The 21,663-nt window shown below is 35.1% G+C and overlaps 1 protein-coding gene across 9 annotated transcripts in view; it reads right to left on the bottom strand.

The window, feature by feature from the left end:
* Window positions 1-21,663, bottom strand: part of TRDN (triadin) — a 139,185-nt gene that overhangs the window by 114,306 nt on the left and 3,216 nt on the right. The window contains exon 2 of one of the 9 annotated variants that reach the window (XM_032443724.1): window positions 19,537-19,646. The exons of 3 other annotated variants lie outside the window; for them this stretch is intronic. Coding sequence is in view for 4 of the 6 variants with exons in the window: in XM_032443729.1 (XP_032299620.1) it covers window positions 16,668-16,689 (22 nt within the window). In the remaining 2 variants the exon portion in view is untranslated. Of the gene's footprint in view, window positions 1-16,667; window positions 17,175-19,536; window positions 19,647-21,663 lie in introns of those variants that run through there. 5 more of the 9 variants (XM_032443723.1, XM_032443729.1, XM_032443727.1 and 2 more) reach the window with 5 other exon arrangements.

Genomic DNA, 21,663 nt, shown 5'->3' with positions numbered 1-21,663 from the left:
AAAGTACTATTTTTTATGCAATGCTGTTATAAGAAAAAAGTGTAACATGTTTTTGGGGTAGGATAATTTTATACATAGAACGATTTTTCTAAACCTTCTGTGAGGAGCTAGTAATCCTTAAGAGGAGAAAAAGTGAAAACTCTGAAATTTCCAATGTCTTTAAGTTTCTTAGTCTGTTTTGATATTTATACAGCTCACCATTTACCTGGTATATATCACTTTCCGAACTTATTAAACAGTTAAAGCACAGCAGCTCTTTATCACACTCCAAGAATATCAAATAAAAATATTTTTAAGGATCATGTTTTCCATTTAGCAACAATTTCTGAAGGCATTTGTCTGTTCTTTCTTATTCTTTCTCTTCCTGTTAAAGTAGCAGCCAGTCATGGCAAAGGGACAAGATAGATACTCCCTTTCCAAAGGGCAGTAGACCATGATCTGTGAGTTGGAAATCTACATCTTTCTGTTTAAAATGCCTAATCAATTTGACCCCTCTTTTACTTTTTTTTTTTTCTTTTATTTTTTTTTTTTTAATGCTGAGATTTGTTCAAAAATTTCTTGTTTCTTTTCAAATTCCTCATTGGTAGTAATACCTTCCCTTTTCAGAAACAAGTATTTTGCTGTAAAACAGTAAAGAGAATTTTTATCTTCCTGTTCATTTTAGAATTCTGACATTTATGAAAGAGATGCAGAAGTGTTATTCAGTGAGTTGATATAAGCTGAGAGGTATATCTTATCTTATAAAATGTCAAAATGAAGGTTAGAGGAAAATGGTTGCCATTTATCTTTAAATAGCATGAAACCTTCTGAAGCAACAGCACTGTATGCATCCTCTTTGCTATTTGTTTTTGGAAACTCAACTTCATACAGCCCTAAAATGTTTATAAGGGATTAGAGAAATACACTGATTTTTTTTTTTTTTCCATTAAAAAAAAAAAAAAAAAAAAAAAAGTCCATTTAGATGCTCCTATCTGTAAAACAATGATAGTTACAATAAATATTGAAGGTCACTAGGATAAATTATAGGTTATGGATATCTCTATCTTCACTTTCAGCAACTATATCACTATACCAGTATAAAGAATCTCTGTGAAAAAAAAATCCAGATCTGTGTATCTCCTGGTGGAATTAGTATTATCTCTCATGTTTGTGTTTTTGAATGATTAATTATGATTTATTTTATTTCAAGCTAGCTGTAATTAGATACAGTACGTAGTAAACAGGAGCTGTTGAACTAAAGTACACCTTTTGTCAAGGAGTCTAATAAAAAAGAAGTAGCAACAGTTTTGATCGAGATGGCTTCTTTGAAGCTATTTTTTCCCCTTTTTTTGGTCTGGAGGAATCCTTTGGAAAGTGCTCTTCTGGATTTACGACAAGAAAGTCTCTTGAAATGATAGGGATAGAATTCGGTGTTTGGTAAAAGTTACTGGATTATAGCAAGGAGAAATTTTTGAATATGTGAAACACTTAAGGAATCAAGTTTGATGAGAAAATATCACAGAGCATTCACATACAGGTGTAAAGTCTTAGTTATCTTTTTTCCCTATGCAGATATTCTGATGGCATCTCATCTACACACTGAAAAGAAGGAAAAACAAGACCATTTAGATTTCTTTGAAGGTTAGCTTAGGAATAAAAAAAGAAATCACTTCAGTAATTGTACCCATTCCCTGCATCTTTCCTTCTGACAGTTCAAATCTATCTGTTGTCATCTGAGCAAGGTTATGAACGGATTTTAGAAATTATTAGGGACATCTGACTTTTATTCGGAAGTAGATTAGCAACAAATGAAACTATTAGAGTCTATCTTGTACCTGTTCCTAAGCCCTGAGGACTTCTAATATTTCTAATTTTCACACCAACACACTCTGAACAAATCAGCCCAGAAGGATTGCTCAAAAGCACAATGAACAGGCTAAAGATTGGTTTAGGGATTCCTGCTTCTGTGACCTGGAAACCAGGCCTCAAATTCTTGTCATCTAATTTTATCTATTACAGGAATCCAGAGACAGAACTGCACTTTAAATCATTCTAGCGCACCTATTCAGATCTCTGCAGAGCAAATGAGATAAAATAATAAAGACCTTACCTGACCAAACAGATATGAGAATCTGAATGGTCTCTAATTTATCCCGGTGATAAATGCCAAGATGTGGTTACCTGGTTACATTATTCAGCTCCAGAAATAGAACCATTCTCCATAATAATTCATAGAAATATCCCTTACCACACAGTGATATATCCACGTGACATATAAAGTGAAACCTGAAATGCTCCTCATGTCCCAAATATGTCAGACTGTGCCTAGTGACAGCAAGACTGTTCTGTTTTATGTATGGGCAAGTTTAGAACAAGAGAGGAACAGGCAAATACTTTTCTGTACCTCTCCACTGCTATTAATCTGAAGAAGATATGAAATCCAAATTCAGATGCTGGGGGTCAACTATTTCTCTTGTGGAAAATGAATAAATAAATAAATAATGTTGCATGAAAAGCATCACTTTGATGTGCACACTTAAAACAGCTAATGGTTTTATTTCCAAACTATAACTGAAATTCCCAGTTCCAAAGCAACTCTAAATTGAAAGATAATTGTAAGTTGTATTAAAGGCATGGAAAGAATCAAGAAGTGAAAGGCTATTATTTTTTTGTGCGTGTGCCTGATATTTGTATTATTTGTATGTGAGCAGCACAATTTCTTTAGCCTTTTCTGGTATACAGTAATTGCATCATACAACCATTTTGATTTCTCCAGTATTAACTTGCTGTAAAAAAAGCAAAAATGGCTTCCACTACACTCTTGAAAATATAAGTATGTACCCACATAAAAGCTATAATATCTGAAGAAAATGTTTTCAGTATTAATTCAATTGTTGGAAAGGAAAAAAATAAAAAATTGAGACATGGTTTGATTGTTAAATGATTCAGAAAAGTGACACCTTAATTCCGAAGATTTACTTGTAGGTTAACAGTCCCTTAAATTAATTTGGTGACAAATAAGATAAAATTCCTCTCAGGATTCAAAAATATCTAAATCAAATGATGATTTTAAAAAATATTTTTAGTATCTATCTGAACAGACTATGCTTTTATACCACTTACACTGAGCTCCTGAGCACGTAAACCAAAATGGGGAGAATACAACATTTAAAAAAAGATATAAGATTCTTAGCTTTACAAAACAAATTCAAACTATATATGTCTGTGCAGAGCATAGAAAACTGCAAAATGTTCATTAATTCATTTTAATCACATTTTTCTAATTAGTACGAGCATAAAGATGGAACATAATTGTTGAAACAACCCTGAGACGCCCTTTCTGAGCACTTCTCTGCACTATGCATTGATAGGTCATCCGGTTACTTACATTTTCAGAATATGAATATTTTTTGAGGTCATAGCCTCACTCAGTTTCTCTGTATTAAAACATTAAACACAATACTCATTTCCCCTTTATTTGGTCATGGAAGACTGAACATCTAAGCATACTTCAGCAAAACAGTCCTCAAATCTCAGTGATGTATCTTAGAGCAGAGTTAAGCCTTTCCACTTTCTAATGGAATAATAAGAAAACATTCATTTACTTAAAATCTCACCTCAGCAGAGTTTAAAATATTGAATTCTGAGAAAACAAAGGTCTCCATTTTAAGATGGCCTTGCCATATTACTGCTAACTGGAACAGAAAATTAGATACACCAGGGAAAAATTTTGATCTAGTTGGAATGATTGTTTCCGTATTTCATTTCATGGATTCTAAATCAAATAATGTTTAGCAACTGCTGGAAACATGCACAAAGTCATCACAAAACCATTCTGTTGTCATCAAATGGTAATACCCCCCACAAGTTCTCTGCAATAGCAAATCCACATAATAGGAGATCCAATATTTGTAGCCCATGCAAACAGCAGGTGCTGCAAAGCTTCATCCCAGCTAGGGTGCCTCGCGTGCATATCAGACACTTGTAAGACCTCTACAAAATTTCAGGCAGCTCACATCAGTCAGCAGCTTTTTTGTGCCTCATACCCTGACTCTCGTGGCAACAGGAAAAGAGAAGAGCAAAGTTGCATACCTACATTGTTCAAGCATGATGATTGAAAAGAATATTTATACATATTTGTGTCAATTTAATCACACTTCCCTTCAACTAAATGCAAAAAACCACAATTTTGTTCCTTGATTAACCATGGGCTATATCAGTGAAACAGAAACAGTACCTGAAAGGACATTTTTTCAGCCCATTATCACTTTTCAAATTACCTATGCAGTACTCACAGACCTTCTGTTGATGCTTAAACATGTCCCATGAAAACCCAGTGTTTTCAGATATACTAAACATCCACACTGTCCCAAGTCAGATACAAAGCACACAGCACTACTCTGTGTATTTTTAAAGGCCTTCAGATTTGGATTTCTTTGCCTCTAGTCTTCCAACATGTATCTTCCCACCAGATCACGATGAGGTAAGATCATGCAACTTTTGTTTGAAAGAAATGAAATAATGAAGCAATTAAATCAATAGTGAAGGCCATACTGAAAATCTGGCAGAATACAGAACTGATCCCACATCTCTCCTTCTAACTTTTGGCTTGTTATACCTCTACACTGTGTACAGTTTCAGCAAAATACACCACAGATTTTCTCTGAGTGCTATTGTTTATCTCCTTTGCCTGCCTTTACAAGGTGTTTGTAAACATTCAATGCGTGTATAAAGATTCTTTCAGTGCTTTCTTTTCTTCTTTTTTTCTTCTTCTTTTTTTTTTTTTTATCTTGGATTTTAAGTATATCAAAGCTACAGTTACTTTTTTACTTCAGAAAACTTTCAAGCAATTCTCTGAAGTTTCTTTAATATTAACATTGCAGCCTCAACTCATATCTTTCGTAGTATAATGAAAAGAGATAGAGACGTCCTCTGCAGATTTAGAAGTTGATAGTCCTTTCTAAATTTTTAAGAAAGCTTTGGAGAACTACTTAGTTATTCTGTGTATATCTTTGCAAGATTTTGCAGGCTGTTATATTCTGGTCAAAGGCCTATTCATTATCTAACCTTCCTTTATTAATTTCCTTTTCTATTATATCAATAGAGTGCAGCTTCAGCTGTAATTAGATAGGTACTAATAAATAAAAAAATGCATACTTTCACAGTTATTGAAAATGAACATTTACATTACAGTCGATATTTCAGCCTTACAGCTTACACTGACAATATTCCTATGGTCACAAAAATGATAATCTTTCACTCACTAACACAATTCATCTCCAGAAAAGTACAAGGTATTCAGAATGCTATTAAAGTACTATAATGAAAGACGAGAATAGACACAAAGTGTATATAAAATAATTGAATGACTAATAGGGAGCAATATTCACATGGTAGAATACTGAAATAGAATCAAGCCCTTGGACATTTGCAACTGTAACTTAACCCTGTTGTAATGAGAATGAAAATAAAAGCACAAACAGTACGAAAAGAAAAAAATCAAATGTGGTGATAAGTTAAATAAGACTTCTATTTTCATCAGTTTACCGGAAGGGAAGAAACTAGAGGTTCAAAACTTAGGCAGAACACAGAAATTTGATCATTTCTTGGCATTTTATTTAAGTTAGTCCTTAGGCCAGGTGCCATGCGGAAGTGTGAAAGAAATTGTGTAGGATGAAATTCTTAAAGAACGATATCCACATACTGCATAGCATACTGTGTACCACCAGGACCCACGCAGGCAGGCTGACTTTGGCAAAGCATTGGAGAAATGTTAAAATGCCTTTAGGGTTTTTCCACCATTAAGAACTATGACAAAAGCTTCACAGCACCTAAGCAGGGAAATAAAACTTAAATAAGACTGATGTCTCATTTACAGCTGAGCCTGTTTCCAAGCCCAGATCAACAGTTACCTCCCACTAAAGCTGCTGATTAGGTCAGAAATGGTATTATTAGCTTTTAAGGGACATTTATGAGACATCTACTGGAGGAACTTGGTTTTCAACTGGTCAAGCTAGATTTTTTTTTCTTCTCCACTTCAAGAAATGCTTTCACCTTGCGGACTGCAACCCGATAGTACTTTGGTATTCTGTCCTCAGTGGGTGCTGTTCCAAACCACTGCAATAATGGGAGATCATTAAATATCTAGTGCTTATTAAGGTCTTCATTCCTGCGATCAAGTGCTGAAAATGCCTTTATTAAATTCTGTGAGCATAAGGAAAATGTCACAGAAAGGAACTTGTCATGGAAAAAACAAATTCTGGGGTTTGTGTTCTGCACAGCATGGTTCTATCCCAGCTGATGCCAGAATTCACGGTGTCCTGCAATTAGTATCACCTTTGCACAAGTGCTACTTCTCTGCAGACACAAGCATAGGATAAAAAGAGCTAAAGAGCTGAGCTATATTTATATTATGGAAAGCTGAGGAAGATTACGTTTATACTGAATAAATTCTGATGATGGACATGAAAAGTAAAGAAGGTAGAGTTGAAGCCAGTAAAATTATACTTGTGCAAGAGATCTGCGGAGAACGAGTAGTCTACATGCTGGGAACTTCACATGCCCAAAATCTTTGCCCAAAAATTGTTGATGAAATGCTGGTTATAAAGTCAGTAAGAAATGCAATAATTTAAATTCCCACATCATACTCCTTCTCTTTCATAGAGAAGTTGGAAATATTTTTGAAACCAGAAATTAGTGAGCAATTTACTGATAATAAAAGACTACAAATATGCTGCTTTGTGTAAAACATGTTCTATTTTTTCAGTCAATAGAACACTACTGTAGTTCTAGTGTTATTCAAAATCACTGAAAATATTCTCTCCAATCGCTGTGAGAAAAAAAGATAATATTTCTACATTTAACATAGCAGAAACATTTGATTCTTCTGATTAAAAGAATGAAAGAAAAGGAAATGATGAAAGCAAACAGCAAGTCCTGACTACACCTGAAAACAAGAGAGTACTTTCCTGAACAAAATCCAGAGATTTAGCAAACTCCATGAAGATAAATGAAAGATCTAAGTGGGCGTATCTACCATTTGAAGGATTCAAATTATTCAGTTATACAAAGCAAAACAATTCTCAACAAAACCTTAAAGTTAACAAGGATTGTGTTAGTAACAAGAACAATAGTGATTTTAAAGTTATTAGCTTGACAGATTCAGTGAGTCCTCAAATGTAAAAGAGTTTACAGTAAATGGGAAAGGTAGAATAAAAATAGAATTGACGTAGAAAAAAAGTGGTGGAATGTGATGTATGAGTGCAGATCACAAATTTCTCTATAAGCACAAACAATTCAGCAGAGTTTTCACTGACACTAATTCAATTAGTGAGTCTGTAGGAAGTATTTTTTATTTGTATATTCTGTAGGGATAGTTGACAAAATCTGTATCAGTGAGGAAACTAATGTGACAACTATTACTATGAAGTAAGCTTTTGAAAGCGCTCTGAAGCTGCTGAAGGTTTTACAACATGATCTTGCAAAATCGCAGACCTTAAGGGTGTAGTTCTTCATGGAGTGCACTAGGCTTGAAGATTTTAAAATTCTCATTTCTCTAGTTGAAGAATACACAAAATCTTCTATTTTAAAATACATTAATGTTATATTTTTGTGCTTACTTGATGTTTACTTAAATAAAGCAAATTCTAAATGAAAACGCATGTAGCTCTAGTGTTTCTTGCATTAAAAGGTGAAAACTGAGGAAAGAGGAATATAGTGTACAACTAGGAATTCAAAGGCTGTTGTAAATACTGCATTTTTTTAGCAGACATCATGCATTTTTTATCTAACTTGATCTTAGTTGGCTATAGTCAAAAAAAAAAAAAGAGAGAGAGAGAAATATATGTGATTTTATTTGGTTTCAGTTTTCAGTCTAGGGATTGATCTTCACATTATACAGTGTCACAGGCTGCTCAGGTATCTGAGAAAATGAGTATTGCTGGGTGGGAAACAGATCTAGGGAATTTTCTAAGGATTTACTAATATGAGCTTTATTTCGCTGCTCCTTTCTAATTGTTGACAGAATGACCTAATATTAATCATAACCATTTTTGTTTATGTCCTGTATAGCCACAGAACCAGGAGCTGAAATGTCTGCACAAGTTTTTGCAGACCTCCTACAGGACAAGAAGAAAGGCCTTAATTCTCCTTATTCATGCAATGACAAAATGACAGGGAGAGGTGAAAGTGGCTGAAAATAAGATTTTCAGCTAGGAAATAGACACATAGTAGCATTATAAAGAGGATTTTTTTGCTAGTTAAATAATTTCACCTCGAAAGTTATTCCTTCAGCAGATTACAGTTGACACTGGAATTTCTCCAATGCAACTGATATACGCCTATTTTAAGAAGAAGATGCAAACTAAATCATCTGTCTGCCTGGGAATTTTCAGAGAAAGAAGGAACACCCGAAAGATGAAATGATGTTTGTATTTGAGAAGTAATAAGAAAATGTAAACAAATGAAAATAATAATGAAAGTGGCTCAGTTTGCAGATACAGGAGATAAAATGTTAAAACCTTGTAACGTTTGTAAATAAGTATTATCATAGAATCATAAAGGTTGGAAAAGACCTCTAAGATCACCGAGTCCAGCCATCAACTCATCCTCACCATGCCCACTATGTCGCCTCCCATTTAAGAGGACAGTATCTGCCAGAAGTGTATGCACATATATCAGCATATGTATGCCGAGTGCAAGGCAGAATCGGGAGCAGAAAAAATGAACATACTGATACCAGAAAGGAAAAGGAGAAAACTTTTTGAGCTCTGTCAAGCCACTCTTTTTTGAAGCAGAAGAAATCCTTGTACTTCAGAATACATACTCCACTACCAAAATAACTTTTTGATGAACTTTGATAGGGGTTGTGACACAAATCAGAAGCATTAAAAGTGTTCAGTGGTTCTGCACCAGGTAATATGGTATAGTCATGTAGCTGTGCCATGCAGAAAAGGGCCACGGTTGTCAGAGACTTTTATACATTAACTGTGTCACACTAATATCCGTGTTGAAAAAAGAAAAGCAACAGTAATTTTTTAAAGGTATGAGTCTGGTTTTTATATCTGCTTGTGAAATGCTCACAGTTTTAACTCCTATCATGAATGACAATATGAAAAATCTCTAAGAAGATAAAGATTTAAAGTTTCTTTTAAAACAAAGGCAGAAAAGGTTGAAATTAATTATGCTGATTTCAAGTTACAATTGCTGGTTAGAATCGCTGGAAGTAGATAGCTTGAACTTTATCATAGATGTGATGTTTTCATTGTGGGATGTTAAGTTGTTGTAATATGTGTCACGTATGCTTATGTATCTACTCAACTGACTTCAGTAGGAATTACATAGATAAATCTGAAGCCAAAACTAACAGCTAAGGATCTAGCCAATATAGGAGGAAAAGGTCCAAGTAAAATGAGGATATTAACATTTGAATAATGTATAAAATTATGCCTCTGAAACAGTAAAATAGTTACCAGAAAACTATATTTATGGAAATTGTGTCAGTTGTGAATAACCTCTTAGCTGAGATTGCAACAAGATTTAGCCTTCCTGACATGCAAAGGGAACCACAACTTAAATCTACATAATAGAATAAAGGAAAAAAAAAAAAAAAAAGTTAATTTACATACCAAAGGAGGCTACAAAGCCTGAAATTCATTGTGCCTTTGACAATTTGACTCCAGGCAAAGGTACAGAGATACTTTTGAAGATGTGAGAATGTAAGCATGTACAGGCAGTAGCAGGTCTTTACTCATTACATATTTGTAAAGGATTTTTTAAAACTATCTTTGAAGATAGAAAAAGGAAACTTCTCTAGTGAGGAAGTTTTTCTATGCGTGGCATTTTGTATTTTCTTTCTTGTGGAAAATGATTTTGTGTAGCACCAAGCAGAAATTTCAGGCCGGAGATGAATTCTTCGTGTGCTGTAAAACTGATTCTAAAAAAAGCCCAAATTAACCGTAGGACTCAAGTGCTTATTCAGGACATAAAACCTTAGCTTTCCCACTCAGATTCCTAAGGGTAAAGCACAGCGCTGACCACAATTTGAGCAACTGAACTGTTTTGACTGTAATTGTAACATAGGTTAGTTTTAGTGTATGAGACAGTTTTCAATGAAAAAAAATCCACAGTGTTTTCTACAGCTTTGCTTTTTAGCATTCTATGCCTTACATTATCTGTTTTGTTATTTCAGCTCTTTTCCTCAAAATCTAGTGTGTTTGCACATTCCCATGCAATGGTCTAAAGCCTTAATGCACCAACGTAAGATTTATAAAAAGACAGGACTAAGACCAAAAAATAAAATATTCAGAATTTTGAACTAAAACATTTAAAGCTGCCAAGAGAACATGGCAGTGGAATCAAATGGATGAGAAGCACAGCTGGCCATTCATAGTTTCAAGCTAAGTCTTTAGAGGTGGTGACTTTAAAGTTCAGATCCCCTTATCTACTTCATGTCCTCTGTTCTCAGTGTGATCTCAGCCATTGTTGCTGTTTTTCACCTATCAATGCATCTGCAACTGCTGAAGACATTTCAACATTCATTTTCAGTAATTCTTCAAAAGTTTTACTCGAATGATGCTACATTCTGGGAAGGCTGGAAATATAATTGCTGCTACTTTTTGAATCACAAACCGAAGTTTTTATTAAATGATTTTAAAAATTAATCTTTTAAAAATTAATTTCAAAGTAAGAGAATGTGTGATAAGGGCTACACTTTTATACTATTTTCTAATGAATTCACTTCTATTTAAATGAAAAGCTATGATCAAGCCATTAAAGTTGTGAAGAAAGTGAAATAAATGACCAGGCTGCTGGAAATACCTGGATAACCAGACCAGTGTCAGACAAAGGTAACCACTTCTTTGAGAGTATAAAAGCAGTTTGGAAATGCAAAGAAAATTCCCTTCTTTTCAATTTATTTTATTGTTTGAATTATTATCCTATTTTGAGTCAAGAAGCAACCAAAAGTTAAAAAAGATAGATATGTGTTCTTTCTCTAAGATTCAAATAAACATTACATGAAAGAACATGAGTCCTAGCATATGTCCACGTGGAAGGAAAAAATTACAAATACAACCATATTTGTTTAATAAGTTGTTGAGCTTGTCAAAACATGTTCAACATAAAATTAACTTCTCCCATATATTCAGAACATTTATAGTATACAAATACACAGTTTTAAAAATGCTAAGTTTGCATCATTTTAATTGAACTCCAATTTTCATCTTAATTAACCTTGACAGAAATTACAAATAGAAATAAAACCATTATTTAATAAGAAAAAAATACAGTACTTTTTCTGACATAGACACACACACACACTAAAAAGCATGTGAAGACTAAAAATCTGAATAAATGTTTTCTTAACAATAGAATTGTTTAATGCATATTCATTTACATTCTCTCTAAGATTAAAAGGAACAAATTTAGTGAGAATGTCTGTATCCAGTGAGCAGTATTAATAATCAGCTGGTAGGAATCAGTCTCTCATTTTTGTTCTTTTTCCTGAACAACAAATGCTAAAATGATATTAAAATGGCTGTTTTCAAATCCATATTTCTTGTTTGTTGATTTAAATTATGATTAAAATTCGTGATTTAAAAGATTTTTCAATTATTTTAATCTAAAGTGATCTACCCTCTCCTGCTTTAAATGTCATTTAAGCCAGTAAAGTGAATACTGTCCACTAGTTCAATCTGCTTAAACATCCAATACTGACATCAGAGAGGAGAGGAAAGCTTTGCCATTCCTGAAAGCAGCTGCCCTGCCTTGCAGAGGGCAACTCTAGTTTCTCTGTCCTCAGTGTGTCCTGGACTGATGCCAGACCTGCATTATGAAATGTAGTTTAACCTAAGTCAAACTCTGATCTCCAGAAAAGAGCTCAGATTTTGAAGGTTTAATTATGGCAGCAGAAGCAGCATGAATCCACCCCTTACTGTTTACATTGTAGGCAACGAGCAGAACCTCTCAAAACATTTATAGAATAGATTTTTATTTTTTTTTTCTAGTATTAGGTGCCTGATTGGCACTTTTGAGCATCTAACAGGTTGCACAGGTTTCATTTTGGAATCAGCAGGAGCTGGACACACTTATAATTTGAAAATGTTACCAGGCTTTTAAATCTCTCTCTTGTTGTGCAAGTACTCATAAAATATGTTCCAAATGCTTCTGAGCACAATGCTCTTTTTTGAAAGAAAAAAAAAAAAAAAAAAAAAAGAATAAAATAAATGATCCAACCTGTATTCACACCATTTACACACTGATAAACACAAGTTAGCTGTGAACAGGCAACTTTTAGACCATCACAGGGCAGTGTCACTACACATTAGATTGTGCTGTTTTACATGTGTTAAGTCTTCCTACTGTCCAGTTAGTTTCACTTTCCAGTGGGATCCCTAAAGTAAGGGTATGTTAAGGATCTCTGTACTGATTAAGTATGCATGCAACGTGCTGCAGGTGTGAGTAAAAATGCCCTCTAATTTTTAAGACTGAGATTTAGGTTAGTAAATTTGGTCACAGGCCTGCTTGTCTCAGCAGGCTACAAGAGGGCCCACAAAGTGCCAGACAGACCAACCAGCTCAGGTATTCAAAACATAGGCAGAGGGAAATCCAAGTTCGGTGGAATTTCAGAGAGAATATAAAGCTTCTGTTGTCCTGGAAGGTTTATATTTTTACAGAAAGCCCTGAGTTTTCTTTTTCTTTCCAGATAATAAGGCTGTTGACTTTACCCAGTACTTTTGAATGGGAGAAGACTGATCGCTTCAAAAAAGTCATTGCCAAAATTATCCTGTTTTTATTTCCTGTTTTCCCTGCAGAAGGCATTCTATTTTCTTCTTTGTCAACACTTAAGGCATGAAAAAGATTGTATCCTTTCATATTGCAAATTGTCTTCTTGCAAATAATTCTATAAAAACTCTGTCTAACCGAAGGACATCTCACATGACTTAATCAAAATGAATGGTAATACCAAATAATCTAACCTAAATCATTCACCTAGGCTGCTTTTGCTGTCAGCAGAACTAGATGCGTTTCGCGAATTACCATGAAAAGTAGCTGTTTCACTCTTGCCAACAGTGACATTGCCGAAGTTACTGCCTTCTGAAAACTGTTGCTAGTTTCTGGCCATTGCCCACCAGAAGTCTTTATCACTTTACCTGCTGGATCTTGAATGTTATTTCCCATATTTTTCAGATTTAATGTATATTCATCTTCAAACTGGCAGATCACATTAAATCTGCTTTTTGAAATGTTCTACATCTTAAAACTTTCTGTAGTTATCAAACAGCCAGAGACAAGGACCAAAAGCCAGATGCTAATTTGGAGTTTGTCACTGACAAGCTGCCTGTAGCCTCAGGGCTCACCTGTCTCCTTGCAGCCTACTCTGAGAAAGAGGAAGTGTGTAGTTGCATAGCTCTCAGCAATAAAATAAGGACCAAATTGTGACTCATTGTCACATTTCTGTTTGATGCCTGCTTCTCTCTTGCTCCACTGGGGAAATAAGTTGTGGCAGACAAACAGCTGGAGGAGAAACCTTGTCTTTCTGCTCTCCTCACCTCTCTGGAAGAGATCAGTGCACAGTCTCCAGTGCTTTGCAGCAAGGAGGAGCTCTGAATGCTTCTAAGCCTCTGCTCATTCTTCGATTTGTGGGAGGAAAATGTGACAGAGGATGTCCATCAGCCTTGCTCTGTGACCTGTCTTAGATAGGGCTATTAGAAAAGACCAATTATAGGGCAGCTGTTGCAGCTATCATACACATACAGATTAAGCTGTACATTGGTACAAGCCATTTCTCAGAGCAGCGAGGGTTTCTGTGTTCATATTTCAGTGGTGGCAGCTCTAATTCTGTGTGTCATAGAACCCAGTCCAATCCCTGTTTTCATAAATGTAGCATAGGAGCATAGATACCTCTGTCATTCCAGGCAAGCTCCTAAGTAGTCATAAAAGTCTCTAACATTTAAAGAAATCTCAGTAGCAGGTGAAATAATAATAATAATGATAATTAATAATAATGGTAACGTCAAAAAATAACAACTACTACAAATCCTGAGATCATTACAGAGTAGTCAGTATCTCTACTGAACTTCTATTTGTACATGGTTTATGGACTTCCAGCTTTCAGTAGTGCAACTCTGTAATTGCAGTTACATGTAATAAAAGGATGCTGAAGATAATCCCTTAGAATCTTCTGAATATTTACCAGCAGAATACCTAGGTCCAGGCAGTTTTCTCAGGATATTTATAGGTTGCTGTCTTCTCTAACTTTTTGCCTTTCGCCAGGTTTACTTCACCAGTAAATCTGATCATCACGCAATTTGTGGTTATGATAATGTAGGGGCAGCATATGTGTCTTATAGTTCAAGGAGTCTTTGCTTTGTGAACACATTTTTAAGCAAAATTTTGTCATTGTCATTATAGTGAGGTTGACCTGAAAGTGTACCCTATCAGGCCAATGTATCTGCCTACCATAGGCCATGGCATTGGCTGTCAGAAGATATCTTGAGATGTGTGTCAATGGTATCAGCATGTCCAGGCTGAACCACCTCCCTAAACTAGTAGCCACACTGACCATGTCAGATCCAAAGCCTATACGGCTCCTTACACACTGCTGTAGAATACTACTAGAGTACTCTTTTGTATGTCAGAATGGTACTCCAGGGACAAAGAGTGAGATGTGGCTGACGTTATAAAATGGAGGTTAGAATTCCAACCACTTTGAGCAAGGATTTTAAATCCAGTTAAATCATTAAGAGTGAGCTAATCACAGATTGGGAAGTAATATGAGGAAAAAACAAAAACAAACAGACAAACAAAAAAAGCATTATATAAATCAAGACATACTTGTGTGTGTGTGTGTGTTTGTTTGCTGAAACTGTAAGATGATGAATTTTAGACCTGAACTTTCAGACTGCTTTGTGACTGCCAGGAGTAGCCCCAGAGGAAAATAAGCTACAGTGGAACATTAGTCACAGACTGAATTCTTAGTTTTCTACCATGAGTACAATTTCCAGTTTCGTGGATGAAGTTTAAAAATCAGCCAGTCAACATAAGCCAATTCCAAATATACAAAATAACAGCCAGACTCTGGTGAATTTGCCTGTCCTGCTGAAGGTCAGGTACAGAGGACTTGATTGATGCCTCTTGTCACCTGAAGTCTGCTGCTTTGCACAGACAAAAAAAAAGCACGCAGACATGCAGTGTGACAGCTAAGGAGCACTCATAAACACCATAAAAACATTTTCAGATCCTGTGTTTGGTTTGGTTGTGGGTATTTTTTGTTTTTGTTTTTGTTTTTTTCTTGTTTGCTTTTGCTTTCTTGGATCTTTTATCTTCTTTTTTTGATTAGCTAAGGTATTTGAAAAGTCACTTTCAGACTGAAAAGTCTTTTATGCTTGCTATGAATTTCAAATAATCCTGTTTGTTGTTATGTTTGGCTTGGAGAGCCTTTCAAGAAGCAATTCCACAATGCTCCTCTAACATTAATGGGGTTAAACATTTAGGAAAAAAATATTTCTTAAATTTCATGATGACAACTACAAAGTAACCAATATTTCCAACAAATTTGAAAGTGATTTATAGATCCATCCAGCTTGTGACCAAAAAATCATCCCCACATTGTCTCCTTTCTGTGGTTTAGCAGAAATCAATGACTGTAGTTTGACATATCCCTAACAGGAATTTTTAGAAGACAATTTGGTTCACTCTCTAATACTGCTTAATACGGGTCCTCTTAAAAATAATAAATTGAAGATGAAAAGTATAACTTTGATTACTGATTTATAACTGAAATGCACTTAAACTTGACAAGTAGAATAAAAATAACTTTCAGAAGACTGTTTTAAACTTCTGTGGGTATTTTTGTTTGTTTGTTTGTAGGGTTTGTCTGTTTTTTGTGTTGTCATTAAATCTGGATAAACACTGAAAGAGACAGGGATGAAATTCAACTGAAAAAAAGTAGTCTTAAGGTTGTGTTTTAAATATATTCTGTTTCACTGTGGTTGATAAAATATTGTTATGCATCTAAATGTTATTTAAATATAAATGGTCAAGAAATATTAAAGTATTAAATATTCATACTGGAGAATAAGTATTTATAAGTTAATACAACTGCCTTTCATTCTTGCAAGCATCACTCTGGCATAATTATTTCTGTATAACTTTCACTGACTCTTTTAGAAGTTTACCTGAATAAGGGCTGAAGAATTGGTAGCTTTTACCCTGCAGTAACCTGATGTGAAGTTCACAAATGCTCTGCATTCCACTAAAAAAACAGGGCCAGCAAACTAAGCTCCCTTATTTATACTAAGGAAAAGTTCTGCCCATAAGGGACTGCCAGTGATTTACCTGAGAAAACAATTAAGGGTGGAAACACCTGGCATTCAGACATTTCTCCTTGTATCACTCCAATGGAGCTGCTCTGCATATGAGATTAATGCTATTTTTAGAGGTGCACAAAGAACTTGCTTCTGTAACTGGTAAGAATTCTGTCCACAACTGAAAACAAAAAACAAAACAAAATAAAAAACCCAAAGACAAGAAAGAGAAAAGAAAGCAACCCAGCAAACAGACGAAATGATCCTGGAGTGAAAGCACTGCATTCTAAGAGCAATAAATCATATTGACACACCAGCTCAATTGCACTGTCAAAGTACATATCATTTTTGGTTAATTATATTTGAAAATAGTTACCGTACCTTCTGCTGTAACCTCGGCCATGATGATGATGGTAAGAGATACTCTGTTAAAAAGGTCAAGATCTACAGTGGCAGCTTAGCTAATACCTTCGGGTTGCTCACTCTTGCAGGAGCTGCAGAGTGAGCAGGAGGGTGGTCCTCCACTTTTTCTAATTCTATTTGTTCTTCTTTTCTGCCCCTCTGAACTTTCTCTTTCCACTACAGACTTCTGCCCTCCCCAAGCAACCTCAGGCCTTCCAGCAGCAATACTTCAAGCTCAGTCTTAAGTATCAGCTTCTAACAAAAATAGCCATGCCTCCCAGTGAGTCTTCAGCATGTTTTCTCTAATATCCTAAGAACAATGCACATGGCAGACGAACAGCAAAAAGGCTCATCTCTAAACAGGAAAGCACAAAGAGGCAGCAAAAAACAGAAGAATTGGGAAAGAGCTGTTTAATGCTCCTGCAGCCTCACTAACATAGTTGGTGTTCTTTGGGGGTATGTCAGGAAACGTGAAATATGGAGTTCAAAGTAACCTTATCCTCCCCAGCTCAACTTTATTCTTAGCACACTCAATGCTTAGCACATTCTTCCTGGCCTTATTTGGTTTGGGGAGGGTCCTACGCAGCTTACTGCTGACTAAGGGGGAGGGTAAATTTAGGTAATTTTCCCACTTTGATTCTTAATCACAGTTACAGAGCTAATAAAGGGACCGTTTTAAACCTATGAAATTGTTAACTTTTATTTTGATTTTTTGGAAGGCTCTTGATATGCTGACATTAATGTACATACTTGTGAAGTTCATTTAAGTATTATTGAACACTTTTGAAAGTATAAATAGCTTATATGCAGCAAATTCATCAAGGTAATATGCAAAATATTAAGCAAAACAGATTTTTCACAGGTCTAATTCATAGGAAGCATTAAATTTAGTACAAAATACTGGTGATTATAAAAAAGTTTTTAGAAAGCTGAAAACAAACTTAGAGGAATAAAAACACTAACAATTGTAAAAAGAATAATTTAAAACCTTGAGCAATCCATTTAGCGTGTTGCTTACAATTTCACACTTGTGGTATTATGTGTGTGGGCAGAGCTTGAAAATGAAATTAGCAAAAAAATGTGCCCTCAAGCCAGCATGCTTCTACATAAATGTCATCGTCACATGAAATCAGAAACCATCTTAAACAGTTCTTACTAGGGAACCTATAGTCAGCTCTGCTACAGAGGCTGGCATTTGCACTTCTCATCTTCCCTCCAGGAGGTAGTGGCAGAGTACAAGGAAGGGAATCTGCTTATTCAGGGCACAAGAGGCAGAAATGAAGGCTCATTGAGTTTACAGTCACCATCAGGACTTTTCTTTCTGCCTTGTCACTCTTCAAGCCTGACACAAATCAGAAAATGACAGCCATTTTCTAGCCAAAGCTCAGAGAAAATGCTCATTTCCCTTTCTTCTTCCTGATGAAATTTATTACACTAAGTTTTGATTACTTGGCGCTCAGTATTCAATGGTTTCTGATCATAACCTTGTTCCTGCTTTCACTCCTTTAGCCTGTTCTCACTAAGGCTGACAAAAACATTTTAGAAATAAACATATTCATTTGAAAAATGCTTTTTCATGAAAGCCTAAATGTTCTGAGGAATTATATTCACATCAGCAGAACAGCAGTCCATGATAGCTCTGTAGTTAGTAAAGTGTGTTAGGATGTGTGATACTGAAACAAACAAAGTCTTTGTTCTTAATTACTTCTCCGTCTTCAGCTTGCTAAATTCCATTTTATGTGAACAATTATGTAAGTTGGGTCACCTGTATTTTGTCAGCTATTTCCTTGAGATGGGAGGAATATTGCCTCAGCCAAACACCCCAAGAACAGAGCTAATAAATATTGCAAAGTCAAAATTGCTTCCATTTGTATTACCATTCAAATGAAGTAATAAATGCTTAGTTAGGCCATATAGTAAGAGAAAACCGAAGAAAACATTCATGCCTGAATTTTGTCCTTGTGTAGAAAGATCCTGAAACATGGACAATAAAATATAATATATGGACAGCCATATATGTGTGTTATCCCTCCTTCACTGTTTCCATTTCAGGTCCTATCACTTGCCCTCTTGCCTCGATGCTTTATTTCCTTTGCTGCTATTTTTTGCTCTCCCCTCATTCACAGACTGATATTCTGAAACCAAAATATAAGAGCAGAGGTAGCAAGAGAATCCAACTGGAAATCAATTTTATGCTTCATCCCAGTGGCCAGAAAGAATTTCTTGGCAGTTTCTGCAACTTCTGCATTCTTTCTAGATGCAAAACATTCACTCTTGAAGGAGGCTAAAGCTATAGTACACAAAATATCTTACAAAAAATATAGCTCTAGGCAAACGCATTGAAAGTTTTATTTGTTCTCTCTAGGGAGGTCAGAGTCAAGGCAGATGGATGTAACATTTATTGGAGATAATCAGAGTTTGCAAAAATACAAAGAACCAGGTAAACAAGGTTCTGCTGTTGTTTGTTCATGACCCGTGAGATTCATCATCTGAAAATTATAAAGAACATTATATTTCTTCTTTAGATGGTTGGGCAAGATAAATTCTGAAAACCAAGTTTAGGCATTGTTAAAAGTTTCATTAAAATCTGAAGTTTAGCATCTGGCTCAAATTTAGGAGTTTCAGAGATGCTAAACTGTGAAATCTACATTATGCAGAAGGCCAACAGAATATCTTTACAGATCTTCAACCCATAAAGTATGTAAGCTGACACAGAATGCATTTTGGTGGAAGCCATCACTGTTTAATTTGATAGGACATCTCCTTGTATAAAATGTCATTTCTCCCTCCTTGTTCATATTTTTAACCATAACATAAATAGAAAACATAAAATTACTTTGGTTCTTACAAGTAATATCCAAACTTGGACTCACAAAATTTCTCCTCATTTTCTTCCCATCAGGTCTCAGACACAATGGGGAAATGCTCTTGGCTTGAATCCCTTCTCATGCCAGTTTCCTGAGATATAAAAGTCTGTGTTAAATACAAATAATATAAAGATTTTTCTTTATGGCTTCCTGAGTAGAGAAAACACTCTTACTAACAGCGGCTGTATGCTGCTCCAAATGTTTGCATGTAATCATGTGCCTTGATCTTAGATAATTTGTTGTTCAGTGAAAGTCCTAACTAATGAATCCAATAAAATCATTTATTTATTTGAATATTTTATTTTAGGAAGACTCTGAGGCTTATTGTTTCAAAGGCTGTACTATAAAATCCTGCTTTTAGATGAATAACAAAATCATAGAAATGGAAAATGACTTTGCCTGGAAATGTTTTGTTGTTCATATAATTAAAGTAGAAGTATACAGATATTTTATGAGATGATTCTTGGGTTACCTAATCTTATTAAAAAGGAACTAGAGGATGGAATATACAATACATCACATTGAAATATTCAGTATCAAGCAGGAAGTCTTTCGTACTGATTCAAGGAAGCATTATGTAAAACTGTTAGTCAACAAGAAAATTTAGAATGAAATTTGAGCTTGTCTTCTAATGCATTACTGAGGAATTCTTGGAGTTCAGTACTACAAAATCAAACTAAGGAAAATCAAAAGACTTGATATCTTTGTGCATGCTCATCACTGCGGGGTCATAGACAAGATACTTAACCTTACCTCCCATATATCTGAGGAATCCTGGGAGTATGTTGTAATCAGAAATAGTCAGCAATTATCTGATAAGGACAAATACAGGAGGAGGTATAAAGCTAGAGAGGGAGTGGATCATACGCAGTCCGGTGAATATTAACAATACGTGCAGAAGTATATGCAGGAAGTGAAGAAATATTAGTATTTTGGGTGATATTGGATGGCTTCCTCTGAACTAGGTGTTTCCACTCTTTTTTATTGTTTATTTCTTTTTTTTTTTTCTTTTTTTTTTCTTTTTTTTTTTCTGCTACTTAGAAGTGAGACTTCATTCAGCTGCAGTGATGAGACTCTTTCATTTTAAAACAAGAGCAGATTCAGACTCTGGTGCCCTTGTGATTAGTCAGAGATACAGTTGTTTTGACCTTCTGTGGAGCATTAATAAAATTCTAAAATACTTGCTTTTCTTTCACAATTAATATTTTATGAATGAGAGTTGCAATATTTTGGGAATCAATAAGACAAAATTAGACTTACTTTGGATATATTATAGACATAGAACAAAAAAGATCTAGGTGTAATATCTGATTGTGATTAAATTTGGCAACATTTAAAACATTCTTATAAACTATAAATTGTAAACCTTCTGATAAATCAGTGTGAATCATTTTTCAGTATGACTTAGATACATAATACTTATAAACTCCTTCTTTAATGTGTAGGAGGCAATTAATTGAACACCGTGGTAGATCTGTCCTACATTTAACATGGAGTACTGACAGATGAGTGCAGAATACAATTAAGATTGTCTCTCTGTAGGAAGGCTGTTCTGAATTTAAATCAACCTTTGCTGGGGGACAGCTGGCAGGTACACTGGGGTCACATCACCTTGGCACTCCAGGCTCATTAAGGGACATTTCACAGGTTAGGTTTCACAGAAAGAATTTTCTCCAAAGCTACACTTTTAAAAGTAAGCAGGAAAATATCAAGAAAATGTCTATGATACTGAGTGTTCCTCTTTACTGTAGGCAATACTCCCAATTATACATACTACTACCAAACTGCTGAAGTAACTTCAGTCTGTGTGACATTGTGATTAACTATCTCTAACATCTAACGAGGTCCACTGATTATAAGACAGTTTCAAACCCAGGAAACAAGATTGTTACAAGATATCTTCTGATTCTATGATTCTATTAGCCTGCCCAGGGATGTGGTACAGTAGCCATCACTGGCAGTGTTCAAGAAGTGTCTGGATAGGCAGCTAGGAGATATGGTTTAGGGGTCTTCCTGTAGGTGTGGTAAAGGGAGGACGGTTGGACTAGATGATCTTGTAGGTCCTTTCCAACCTTGTGATTCTGTGATTCTACGATCTCTGATATATG

Source organism: Coturnix japonica, chromosome 3 (assembly GCF_001577835.2).
Source record: "Coturnix japonica isolate 7356 chromosome 3, Coturnix japonica 2.1, whole genome shotgun sequence".
Lineage (NCBI taxonomy): Eukaryota > Metazoa > Chordata > Aves > Galliformes > Phasianidae > Coturnix > Coturnix japonica.
Note: the sequence above shows the minus strand (reverse complement) of the source record. Positions and strands in the feature narration are given on the sequence as shown.